The following is a 12,306-nucleotide window of genomic DNA, read 5'->3' as shown; positions in this document are numbered from 1 at the left end:
AATTTCGCCCCCTCTATAAACTCTATGGCACAGTCAGTGTTGTGATGGAGGGGGGGGTAGCACGTTGCATTCTTCCTCACTGAAAAATGGAACCAGATCAAGGTACTAGATTGGGATTTTGGGAATCCCTGGGAGTTGATCAGCCAATGATACTGTTCTATCCAGCTGGCTTTTTTGTATTTCTGGGCTGATAATGGACGTGGCGCAGGACCAAGTGCTAATTTGATTCTCCTATAGCTACCCTCCCAGCTTATATTTGGCCGCCATTCGTCTAGCCAGGCAAGACCCAGGATTACTGATTGGGTCGCCTTTGGGACTACTACGAATCGGATTATTTCCCAGTGTTCCCCTATGGTTAGCTTTACTTTTTCGGTGACTTGCGTAGCTGGACTTCCCCCTATCATGGATCCATCTACTTGTTGGAATCGAATGGGGGTAGTTAACATTTCTGTTTCTATAACTAGCCTACGCACAGTCTCGGGACTGATAAGGCACTGCGAACTACCGGTGTCAATGATAATGTTTATGGGCCCTTTTAAGCCCGTGCATGTAACGGTTAATGTCCCTTCAATTTTAAAAGGTAGAATGGCTCCACTTACCTCTTTTTCACTGTCTTGCAGGATGGGGACTCCTGCTGCCAGAGTTCCCTCCCCTGTTGTTTGTTGGGGGTTGGGGACCTCGATGGCTTAGCACACAAATTTGCTTTTTTCAAGAGGTTTTCTAGGTGCCTTTTTCCATTTAGGGGGAGCAGGTGCTCTCCTGTTGTAAGTTGAGGACTGCCTGTAGTCCCACTGCCCATTCCCTCCAGTATGGCCTCCCAGTCCTTCCCAGTCAAAGGCAAAGGCCTGGGCCTCCTTCTTCCTGCTTCTCCCCACAATCCCGGGGGCCTCTCAGAGCTTTTGGGGAGAGGGATCCCAGACCCACTTCCTGCTCTGGGGAGATTTCGGAATCCAAAAGGGATTTCTCTAACAGAAGGAGGGGGAATCGGACTCTCCGAGATCCAGAACCGGCTTCTTCCCCTTGTGGGGCTGAGCAGTGAGGAAATCTGAAGTCTGCCTGAGAGGAGAAATGTGTGAATGCAACTCAGGTTGGGCTTCCTCACAATGGTGAATGTGTCAGGAACGGCCGGTGAGTTTGGGCCAGTCTGTGTCCAAAGAAGTGGTTCATTTCATGGTCACCATCCAGAGTTGCTTCTCTCCTTTTACCTCCAAACCAGCTTATTTAATCCTTAAGTTTCTGCCAATTTTTTAAAATGTCTTTTGAGAAGTTGCTATATTGATTTCTCAGAGCAAACAGCCAGGAACACCCCAAGTTCCTGATTACTAAGGAATAATAATACATTGTAAATATTTTAAATATTTTGCAAACTGCCCCATGTCGGGACCTTCTGAAATGAAAGAACGAACCTCTTGGGAGGCAAATCTCTGCCTGTCCCACAAAAAAGCTCTGGGGATATTAGGGATTTAGGACCATCTAGTGATGGTGGGGATCAGGAGAAAGTGACAATCAGGAAGGAGGAATATTTAGGGAGATTATTAAGAAGGGCTTCTCTCCAGACTCTCATCCTGCTGCATTCACAGAACAACCTTGGCCCCATCGCTCCACTGCACCAGCATCTGCCAAGACACGGATCCGATTAGAGAAACCAGCCGGGTCCTCCCAGCGCCAGAAGCCCCAAAGAGCCCCAAAGCCCCCCAAAGGCAGGAAAGGCGACCCAGGCGGAGGGGGGTTGGGCGAAGGCAGCCAGGAAGTTCGGGAACTGCCCTGATCCCCTGCAAACGCTCCTTTCCGACAATCGCCACTTCGGGGGAGGGAAAGAACTGCGCTTGGGGGCGCCCAGGTAGACTTGACTGACATCTGGAGGGCCCACCCTTCTCCTGTTCCCAGAGGGGCTCTCCTGGATGGGGGGGGCAGCAGAGCCCCATCCTAATATTTAAGTGGCTACAGGGGGGGAAGGGGAGCGGACTGGAAAGAGGACCGAACCAGGATTCTATTTCTGGGAATAAACTTTTTTGGGGGGGAGAGAGAAAGAGTCCCTGGAAGAAAAAGGGGCCGGATCTCTCGAAGGCCCCAAAGGGACTCACCAACGCAGCTCTCCCGTAGGGCGACCGCCAGCAGCACCAGGACCCAGAGGGGCGCAGAGCGCAGAGCCATCCTGTCCGAGATCCTCAAGCAGCCCTCGGATTTCCTGGAAGGAAGAGTAAGACACGCCCCATGTGAGCAACAGCGCAACAATCCAGAGGAAGCCGGCGATTGGCCAAGCTCAACCAGTAGAAAAAAAGTATCCCCATGTCGTCATTGTCGCTAGGCAGACGTCCAAGGGGAACCGGCGAGAGAGGAGGGAAAAGGAAAGCGAAAGTTTCATCAGGAAATTCCCTTCCAGGGATTCCGCCTCTTGGGGGGAGAGGCGGAACTGGGGGGGGGGGCTGGGAAAAGTAGGAAGTAAATATGGCCCTGGGGGGAGGGCGCAGGCGAGGGGGAGGGGAGATCCCGCACTGCCCCTCGCATGAAAAGAGACAGTGCAGTCTTGGGCGGCATCAAACAGAGGGAGAAAAACACCAAGAGAACCCGATAAATGAGACTTCCGTTTCATGGTGCCCAAGGGAGCCCCCCCCCTTGGAGTGCTGGATCCACTTCCGGTCTCCAGGATTCCAAAAAGACGCGGAGACCCTGGAAAGAGCGCAGGGAGGAGCAACAGAGATGATGAGGTGTTTGTGTCATAACTGTCTTCCAGCCCTTGAGGGGCTGTCCCAGAGTAGAAGGGATTGACCTCTTCTCCAAAGCACCAGGCAGCATGAAGTAATGGGTGGAAACTTGTCAAAGAGAAATCCAACCTAGAAACATACATTTTCTAACAGTGGGAACAATCAATCAATGGAATAGCTGACATCCTGGAATTGTGAGGCCTGCCTCACTGGAAGTTTTGAAAAATGGAGACATGTGAGGCTTGGGTGGTATTAGGTCTCCTGCCTGGATCTGAGGGTTGGACTAGGAGACCTCCGAGGTCCTTTCTAGTCCTATGATTCTGTGTTTTACCTCAGACTCCCCAAAGGATCTTCGCTCTGGATAAAAACGCTCAAAGGCTTTTCTGTGGCCTCTTCAAGACGAAGATATTTCTTTCTTTCTAGGGAAAAATGCCAGACAGATCAAACACAGTATATACCTTCCCTGTTTCCTTTTCTTCTCTGGTGAAGCCATGAATCTTTAGGAAGCTTCAGACTCTTCCCTTTTCCTACCATAAACTAAAATGGCTGCTCTTCCTTTGGCGGTTCTTCTGGAGAATCCTTGGACTAAAATAATAAATCCCTCTTCCGATTACAGTTGTTATTATGATCCCCAAATTCAGCTGATTTTACATTTCCTATGATGAACAAAGTATGAGAAACATTCAACTGTCCTTTCAGGGCTTAAATCATCTCATTTCTTCTGCAGTCACCTTTCCACTGAGCATGTACAGAGTGGAAATTAGGCCCCGTCTGTGGGTAAGAGGAAGGGATAGCTAGACAGATCAAGAATGTCAAATATAGAACATAAAGGAATATAAATCTTTGAAAATCTTTCAAATAAGGAGAGTCTCAGCAAAGCCCTAAGAATTTCTGGAAACAGGATGAGCTGGAGAATGGCGCCCTCTGCTGGTTTGATGTTTCTCTTCTCAATTCGCAAAGCGGGGAAGGAAAAAACGATCCCATCAGAAGAAAAGTCTCAAATGCTGTTTTAAGCATCAAGCCAGCCAGAAATTAATCAAATTATGTAGAAACAAGCTAGCGAAAGCTGGAACTGATCAAATTACCTACTGGATTGCCTAAGCTCCCTCTCTGCTCTGTTGTGAGGAAGACAAAGACAAACTACAGACCTGCGCTAGGCGATTCCTGACAATGATAGGATTGGAAGGTTTTGCTCTCTTGTATTACGTACAACAAATGTAATCTTGTACACAAAAAGACAAATATAATTGACCAGATGTGAACACTAATCCTGTGAAAAAAATCACAGACATTGCTTGTAAATAGCACACTTTCTGTGTGAATACCTGAGCCGTATTTTTCACAGCATGCTTGGTTTGGGCCTCTGTTGTGGGCCTTGGCTCTTAGGACTCACCTGTAGTGGGACCCAGGAGATGGGCCTTTTCTGCTGTGGTAGCCATGCTTGATATCCTTCCAAAAGTCTCTTAAAATATGGTTGTGTCAGGTCAGAAACTCCAAGTATTCTTCGCTCTGGATAAAAATGCTCAAAGGCTCTTGTGGCATTTTCAAGATGGAGAGGAGTCTAATAAATAAATATATTTCTAAAACTTTTGATTCAGAAGGCGCTCAAATACAGAGTGAATTTTCACCTAATGCTTTAAAGCAGCCTTGTCCCACCTTTTGGCTTCCCTGGGAAGCACTGAGTGAAAAGGAATTGTCTTGGGCTCTGTACAAATTATATAATATAGTTAGTATATACTTCTATTATTTTTCTATTGTTTATTGTAACATAACATTTTGTGGGGCTGCATTATTAGCTTTCCAAGGCTGAATGTGACTCTCATGTTGCAGGTTGGAGACGCCAGCTTTAAATTGTGCCCTTTTCAGACTCTCAAAGATGGGAGCCCTTGAGGGCATCTGGGAAGCCCCAAAGGACATTGGGGTGAAAGACCCCCCTTTCACTCCTCAACTTACAACAGTTCATTTACTGACCCTTCAAAGTTACAACGGCACTGAAAAAAACATGTATGACCATTTTTCACACTTATGACCATTGTAGCATCCTCATGCTCACGTGGTTTACATTCAGATGCTTGGCAACTGATTCACATTTATGACGGTTGCAGAGTCATGTGATCCCCTTTTGTGACCTTCTGACAAAGTCAATGGGGAAGCTGACTCATTTAACAACCAAGTTACTAATTTAACAACTGCAGTGAATCACTTAACAACTGCAGCACGAATGTTTGTAAAATGGGGCAAAACTCACAACACATTTTTCACCTAGCAACATAAATTTTGGGTTCAGACTCTTGGGTCGTAAACTGAGGACTATCTTTAATATGGGGGACATCTCTCCCGTCAATCAGGGGTCTCCCCACTCTTGGGCCACTGATCTTATTGGGCAACTGAAGAGCCAGGAGAGGATCCGTGAGAAGCAGGAGAAACTGCCCTTCTGCAAGGGGACCAGGAAGGCTCTGGCCGGTCACTGTCCTCCTGTCTCCCGAAGGGCCCCTGGGTGAGGCCCAGAGATCAGCCACTTGGCCAAGAGCCTGAGGGAAGAGAAACATCTGGACACAGGAGCAAAATGGCTGCCTCCTCCTCAAAGAGCACACTGGAGCCTCCCCCAATTTTTACCTTGGTTCCTCCCCTTCCTACCTCTCAAAGTGACATCAGGGTCTCTGAACAGCACGGAGGGGGAAATCCTTGTTATTTAAGGGGACCAGGATGGCTCTGGCCGGTCACTGAACTCCTGTCTCCTTGAGCCACTGGATGAGGCCCAGAAACCAGCCACTTGGCCAACAGCCTGAGGCAAAGGAGGATTTGAGGGGAAAGCAACCTCTGTTGCTGCCCCCACCAAGCCAAGACAAAAGAACCATTTTACAGAAGATCAGCTGGTGATGCTGGAAAAACATCTGGACACGGGAGCAAAATGGCTGCCTCCTCCCCAAAGAGCACATAGGAGTCCCCCATTCCCAGTTTTTGCCTTGGTTTCTCCTCTTCTTCCCACTCAGAGTGAAATTGGAGTCTCTGAGCAACAAAGAGGGAAAAATCTTTGCTATTCCCAACTTCCAACAAGAGGCAGCAACTCAGATGAGAAGAAATGAAAACCATTTATTTTCAGAAAACAATGTTGCTATTCTTACAGTATGTGTGCAATGGTTAGTGGGGAAGCAGCCAGGCCAAACTGTGAATCTCCTGTTCCATTTTTCTTAGAATTGACCATTTTATTTTATTCAAAAGATTAAAATCCAAAAGAAAAGGGTTGAACAGAGACAGAAAAAAACTAAAAAACATTGAAAAAATAATTAAAAAGAAAGAAAAGGACATATTATGCCCTCCAGTTGAACACTCAGAAATCTATTGCAACAATAATAGCTTCCCTTCTTGCAAAAGAGGTCCAAAGTTTATAATCTTGTACATCTATTTGCAACCTAACTGACCTGTCATAGAGTATATATGTGAAAGGAAAAACAATTAATAGTTGAACAACAGCAAAGTTAAAATTCAAAGAACTATTAACAGTCTGTTATTATAATTTATTCACAGAAAGTCTACACGGTTCCTTATTTATCACAAACCACTTCAATCATTATCTCTGAGTCCAGTGTTAAATCCTTGTGTTTGGTTCTTAATTGTGAAACCTTTCCTTAGGTTTTTAATTAGGAACTTTACCAACAATTGCATCTCATTTCCAAAGTTCATAAATCTCTTGTAACTATCTCTGCCAGATACATTGTTGAATAATTCTCCTCAACAGCACAGCATTTCTCTTGCCAAGAAAATCCAGTCCATCCTTCGTCCTATCTATTCGTCAAGAGTTTCTTCTATTCATATTGGTTTTTATCTGTTCTGACAAACCAAATACTTCTTTGGATGTGATGGTGACCAATTAAACACCAAGTCTTCCAATTGCAAATCAGGTCCAGCTGATATTTCCTGCTTTTGCATATTGTCTTGATTTTTCAGAACTGTTCTTGACCCATGAATTTTTTTGTTTGTATTTTGAAATAAAACCTGTAAGTTGGAGAACATTCTTTTTTCAGTTTTATCTCCCAAAATAATTTATCACCTTTGGAAGACTTGAAAAACACCTTTTGTTTTCTCTTCAAGGACAAGAGAAGGAGGTAAGCAACAGTTTCCACAGGAAAAAGGTTTTTGTCCCCCAGATTTTTTTTAAAAAGGGGAATTTTTCCATAAAAAATTAAGATTTAAATATCAAGGCTCTTAAAAAGAAAGAAAAAAGCTAGAAAGAGCAAGATTTATAATATAATACTGTGTAAGCGTAAAGTCCATTGCAACTTTCTTACAATTAAAAAATAATAATTTGAATTTAATGGTAAACAATAAAAAAACATAAAAGTACAGGTTATAAAATAGGTCAGAAGTGAACTAGTCATTAATCAAGAAATTGTAAAGCTTCAAGAAGTGCAATGAAAACCCAGATGTGCTTAAGAAAGCCGAGCAGCTGAAGGGAAAGGATGGTGAAAGATTAGACCTTCTGATCTCCTTCCCAAGAATTGCAGGCAACCGGATTCTCTCTCTGTGCGGGATTGTCTGAAGGTCGTTCTTAGTCTCCCCTTTAAAAAACAGGGAGCAAAGCCAGCAAATAACCAGCTTTCCCCCCTTTCTCCCTTAAAGTAAAATTCTTCATCCTATTCCTCGCCCCATTAGCTATGGGCCCTTTTCTAAAACCTGTTAATCACCAGAAACCCATTAAAAGTCACCAGAAACAACAACATAGTTGCTACATGCTACATTACAAAGCTATTACAAGCTAGACAAGGCAGTTTGGTGTAGTGGTTAAGGCACCAGGTTAGAAAGCGATTCTAAGTTCAAGTCCCACCTGAGCCACAAAAGGCAGCTGGGTGGGCCAGTCATTCGCTCTGACCCCCCAACCCACTTCAAAGGGTGGTTGTTGTGGGGAAAATAGGAGGAAAAGGTGTGTTGGATATCTTCAATGCCTTCAGCAGGAAAGAAATAAATAAAAAATAAAATAATATCTACTAATCACAGTTTGAATCTTTTTGATTCCACAATTATAAACATGTAAGATGTTCTTTTCTCCTCTGTTCCTCAATCCTAATACAAAAGGATACTGATCCAATGGTAAAAGCAAAGGCAAAAGACCCCCAAATACATCCTGGTTCCAGGCATGCAGGATGGGCCTGAAAGGCTCCTCCGGAGAGTCCGGCCTAATTCAGGAGAAAGCTGATCTCCTCTCCTCTCTCCTCATGCTGGGACTGTCCACTTGTGCTGCCAAGAGAGGGAAAAAGCAGGCAGAGTCAATCTGGGAGGGAGCCAAGAGGAGGAATCCCACCGCCCAGACTGAGGGATCAGCACCAATCGGCCCAGCTGATCCCACTCATGAGAACTGCGGCTTCCTCAAGAGAGGGATCAGCTGGGTGGGGTTTTCCAAGGTAGAAAGAAGGGAGAGGCAGGGCTGGGACTGGCTTCAGAGGCGGCTGAGAACCTGCCCCACAAGTTAGATAACATCCATGTCCCCCCTCAAATACAGGAATCCAATACTGGTCCGTGTTGCTTCCGGAGACCTACGGATCCCTATGCTCCCCCTCCATGTCTTCCCTCAGCCTCTGGAGGGAGGGAATCCCAGAGGGCTCCAAGGAGTGGAGAGAAGCCCCTTCTCCATCCATGACTGCAGGAGCCTCAAGAAGCCCCTCATCTGCCCCCCTTTTCCTCCTGCACTGGGGACCCCCCAGTCTTGTTAGGATATCAAATTCAGGAACTGCAACAGGAAAGTGTCCAATGGGGGAAGAGCTGATTGGTTGGGCTGGCTTCTGCATGAGGCAATCCACGCTATGATTGGTTGCTGTGGGTATAAAGGGGGAGTTCCCCTTTTTTCCCGCCTTTTTCTTCTCTGTGTTCTGTGTGCTGTTTGATTTACCTCACGATGTTCCTGACTATCTTGTCTGCTGCAACTATAAATGTTAAATATATTTGTATATTATCTAAACTACAAGTTTGTGTCAGTGTCTTTTGACTTCATCTGGACAGCTGCTCCGTCATTCTCTGACCAATCTCCTCTTTGCAGCTCTCTGAGCCTCCTGATCCAAGAGAGTCAGATCCTGAGAGGGGCCACAGTCTGGCCTTGCAGGACAAGAGTTTGGGGGCAGGCAGAGCCCCCCCTTCCCAGAGCCCCACTGGATCTCCCCCAAATTCCTCCCCTTGCAGCGCTTGCGATGAACAGGAGAGAGAAGAGGGATTTCCCAAAGCATCTTCACCATCAATTGGTCCTTGGACCTCAAAGCCCCCGTTTCCCTCCCTTCCTCCTCCCCACACAGACCCCAGTGGGGCCACTCACCTGCAAGGAGGCTGCTAAATGGCCTGGTTCCTCCCTGCATTGGAGAGATAGAATAGAATAGAATAGAATAGAATAGAATAGAATAGAATAGAATAGAATAGAATAGCAATAAACATAGGAATAGGAATTTATTGTTGTTAGTTGCGAAGTTGTGTCCCACCCATCGCGACCCCATGGACAACGTTCCTCCAGACCTTCCTGTCCTCTACCACCTTCTGGACTCTTTAAGCTCACGCCTACTGCTTCAGTGACTCCATCCATAGGAGTAGAAATAGCTTTGTCCTGATCCTCTCTTCACCATTAAACCTCTGCAGCTTCATGAATCTCTCAGAGGAGACCAGCCTATTTTATTTTATTTTTTCTTATGCACACTGAAAGCATATGCACCAAAGACAAATTCCTTGTGTGTCCAATCACACTTGGCCAATAAAGAATTCTTTCATCTATCTATCTATCTATCTATCTATCTATCTATCTATCTATCTATCTATCTATCTATCTATCTATCATCTATCTATCTATCTATCTATCTATCTATCTATCTATCTATCTATCTATCTATCATCTATCATCTATCTATCTATCTATCTATCATCTATCTATCTATCTATCTATCTATCTATCTATCTATCTATCTATCTATCTATCTATCTATCTATCATCTATCTATCTTTCTTTCTTTCTTTCTTTCTTTCTTTCTTTCTTTCTTTCTTTCTTTCTTTCTTTCTTTCTTTCTTTCTTTCTTTCATCTATCTATCTACCTACCTACCTACCTACCTATTCATCCATCCATTTATTCTATGCCATCTTCTATGCTGAGGTGGCCACTCAGCAGGGAGGCTGGTACAGTAGGAACAAGCCCAAATGATTTCATGAACCCAGTTCCAAAACAGGGAGTAACAACCAGAAATTTGGGGTACAAGGCCCCTTGAAAGCCAAAAGAGATTCTCAGGTGACCATGCCATCCCACCTGCGCTGCATCCTGGGGTATCAGCTGGTGCCGAACCCTAAACCCACCTGGGCACTTCTCTGAGAGGGGACCCCTCCCCCTTCCAGATTCAGCCAGGTCTCAGCTATCCCACCGGAAGAGTCTCTAACCACTGGGGATCACGGCATTGTGGTGGTTTTCCTAATTCCCACCAGGAATGAAGGGCTCTTTCCTCCAAAGGCTCCACCATGCAGACTCTGGGCTGCCTTCCCTGCCTGACTGAAAGGGCCTGGAAATCCAACAGGGAGAGTTTCCCTTCTCCTCTGCAGGAACAAACCAGTGCAAGGAGAGTGAATTCTGCAAGTTCCTCCTACTTGGAAAACAGGGCAGCTTCTCACTCAGAGCAAATCTTTCACCCAGATGGATCCTCTTGAGGGTTTCTGGTCCTAGATCTTCCCTTCCAATATCAGTCTGGCTGTTATGAAAAGGGGGCCTCCTTCCCCAGCTTAGTACTTAGGAGGAAATAGCACAACTCTGCAGCTTCATGAGTTTTTTTTTCTGTATTTAAACACACACATACACACACAATCCTCAAGTGATGGTGCCTCTGAGGCCTGTTCCAAGTTGGAAATTACATGTACTCACTTGGAACTGCATTGTAGTCATCTTGACGTCTTTCTGCAAGGACAAAAATCAGTGAAAGCTCAAAAGAATCCTCTAGAGATCATCCAAACTCTCCCTCTGTTAAGAGGAAGAACCGCAGGAGATACTTCACAGACCCTTTGTCCCATTTATAAAGACAGAAAGATCTTCAAAATACAAATGTATCTCCTGATTTGCCCCAAGAGGCCTGCTGCCTCCAAGATGGATGGAGGGGAATTGGGGGAAGCAGCAGCAGCAGCTGGGAGGGAGGAAGATTTTCATGGAAATCCTTCTCTGCTGCTCTTTGACCAAATTCTTGAAAGGGACAGAACTGGGAAGCCTCTTCCCAACTCAGAAGAAGACAGGACTGCCTGAATCTCAGACTCAGCTGAATGGAGACGGGAGTCCCAGCGAGAGGCGGAGATCTCAGAGGGCTACGAAAACAGGACAGAAGGAAGCCCAGAAGAAGCTCCCCAAAGGGGGTCCTTCCATCACCCCCCCTCAAAAAAAGATACTTACTGAGGAATACCAGGATCCCAGCAATCACACCCACCAGGACAAGAGCAGCCATAACGCAGCCGATGATGATCCCCAGGTTGGATTTTGGTTCTGAATTGGGAGAAAGAGCAGATCATTGAAGGAGAAGCCCAAACAATCTTCCCAAGAGAGATCTAAAGAAGGGAAAGCTGGAAATTCCCCAAAATTAAAAACACCATGAGCTCATTTTTGTGTCCCTCTCAGGGTAACGTGAAGGAGCCTTGCTAACCGTTGTTAGAGGACGTGTCCTCCTGACGCTGCCTTCTTCTCCCACCAGCCCAGCATGAAGGCAGCTGGATTCATCTTTGGCTTTTCGACTCAAAAGCAGCCCTTTGCCACCTTGTGACTCCCAGCAGATTACAAAACAAAAACTTCACCAACACAATAAAATAAACAAAATTTGTTAAACAAAAACGTTTTGGGAATTGGGCAGATCTGTGTTTGCATTTTATTAATTAAACTAAAATAGTTCATATGACCTAGACTTTTTTTGTAAGTAAACACTTTCATTTCTTTGGCTAGTCCAGAACTAGCATAAAATTGTATTTTGTGCTTCCAGAACGTCAGCATGAAAATGGAATAGGGTGATATACAGCTTCTGGACGGACCCACAAATGGCAGTAATACAATAATGGAATAACAGAGTTGAAAGGGGCCTTGGAGGTCTTCCAGTCTGACCCCCTGCTCAAACAAGAGGCCCTAAACCATTCAGGACAAGTGACTCTCAAAGTCTCTTCTTAAATGCTTCCAGTGATGGAGCCCCCACAACTTCTGAAGGGAAGCCAGTCCTCTCATTAATTGTCCTCCCTGTCAGGAAATTTCTCCTCAGTTCTAGGTTGCTTCTCTCCTTGCTTAGTTTCCACCCATGGCTTCTTGTCCTGCCCTCAGGTGCTTTGGAGGATAGCTTGACTGCCTCTTCTTTGTGGCAGCCCCTGAGATATTGGAACGTATCATGTCACCCCCAGTCCTTCTTTTCATCAAACTAGAAATGCCCAATTCCTGCAACTGCTCTTCATAGATTTTAGCCTCCAGGCTCCTAACTATCTTTGTTGCCCTTCTCTGCACTTTTTCCAGAGTCTCAACATCTTTTCTATATCGTGGCAACCAAAACTGGATGAAGAATTCCACGGATGGTCTTACCAAGGCATTATAAATTGGTATTGCTTTGGGGGGTGGGGGGAAGGAGATTTGAG

The 12,306-nt window shown here is 45.4% G+C and overlaps 3 protein-coding genes across 11 annotated transcripts in view; 1 reads left to right on the top strand and 2 right to left on the bottom strand.

Moving 5' to 3' along the window:
- The window catches only part of LOC113428433 (major histocompatibility complex class I-related protein 1-like), a 103,141-nt gene extending 100,954 nt beyond the window's left edge, over window positions 1-2,187 (bottom strand). For all 3 annotated transcript variants that reach the window (XM_087953908.1, XM_087953909.1, XM_087953910.1), the window contains exon 1: window positions 2,085-2,187. In XM_087953908.1, coding sequence (XP_087810034.1) covers window positions 2,085-2,154 — 70 coding nt within the window. In that variant the 5' untranslated portion in view covers window positions 2,155-2,187. The remainder of the gene's footprint in view (window positions 1-2,084) is intronic.
- Window positions 1-12,306, top strand: part of LOC113428608 (major histocompatibility complex class I-related protein 1-like) — a 684,789-nt gene that overhangs the window by 176,978 nt on the left and 495,505 nt on the right. The window lies entirely within an intron of this gene.
- LOC113431589 (major histocompatibility complex class I-related protein 1-like) overlaps window positions 1-12,306 on the bottom strand; it is a 76,618-nt gene that overhangs the window by 22,304 nt on the left and 42,008 nt on the right. The window lies entirely within an intron of this gene.

This window comes from Notechis scutatus, chromosome 2 (genome assembly GCF_049901735.1).
Source record: "Notechis scutatus isolate UNSWTSFEM ecotype Mainland chromosome 2, rNotScu1.2, whole genome shotgun sequence".
Classification (NCBI taxonomy): domain Eukaryota; kingdom Metazoa; phylum Chordata; class Lepidosauria; order Squamata; family Elapidae; genus Notechis; species Notechis scutatus.
This window is presented reverse-complemented; position numbering and strand designations above follow the sequence as displayed.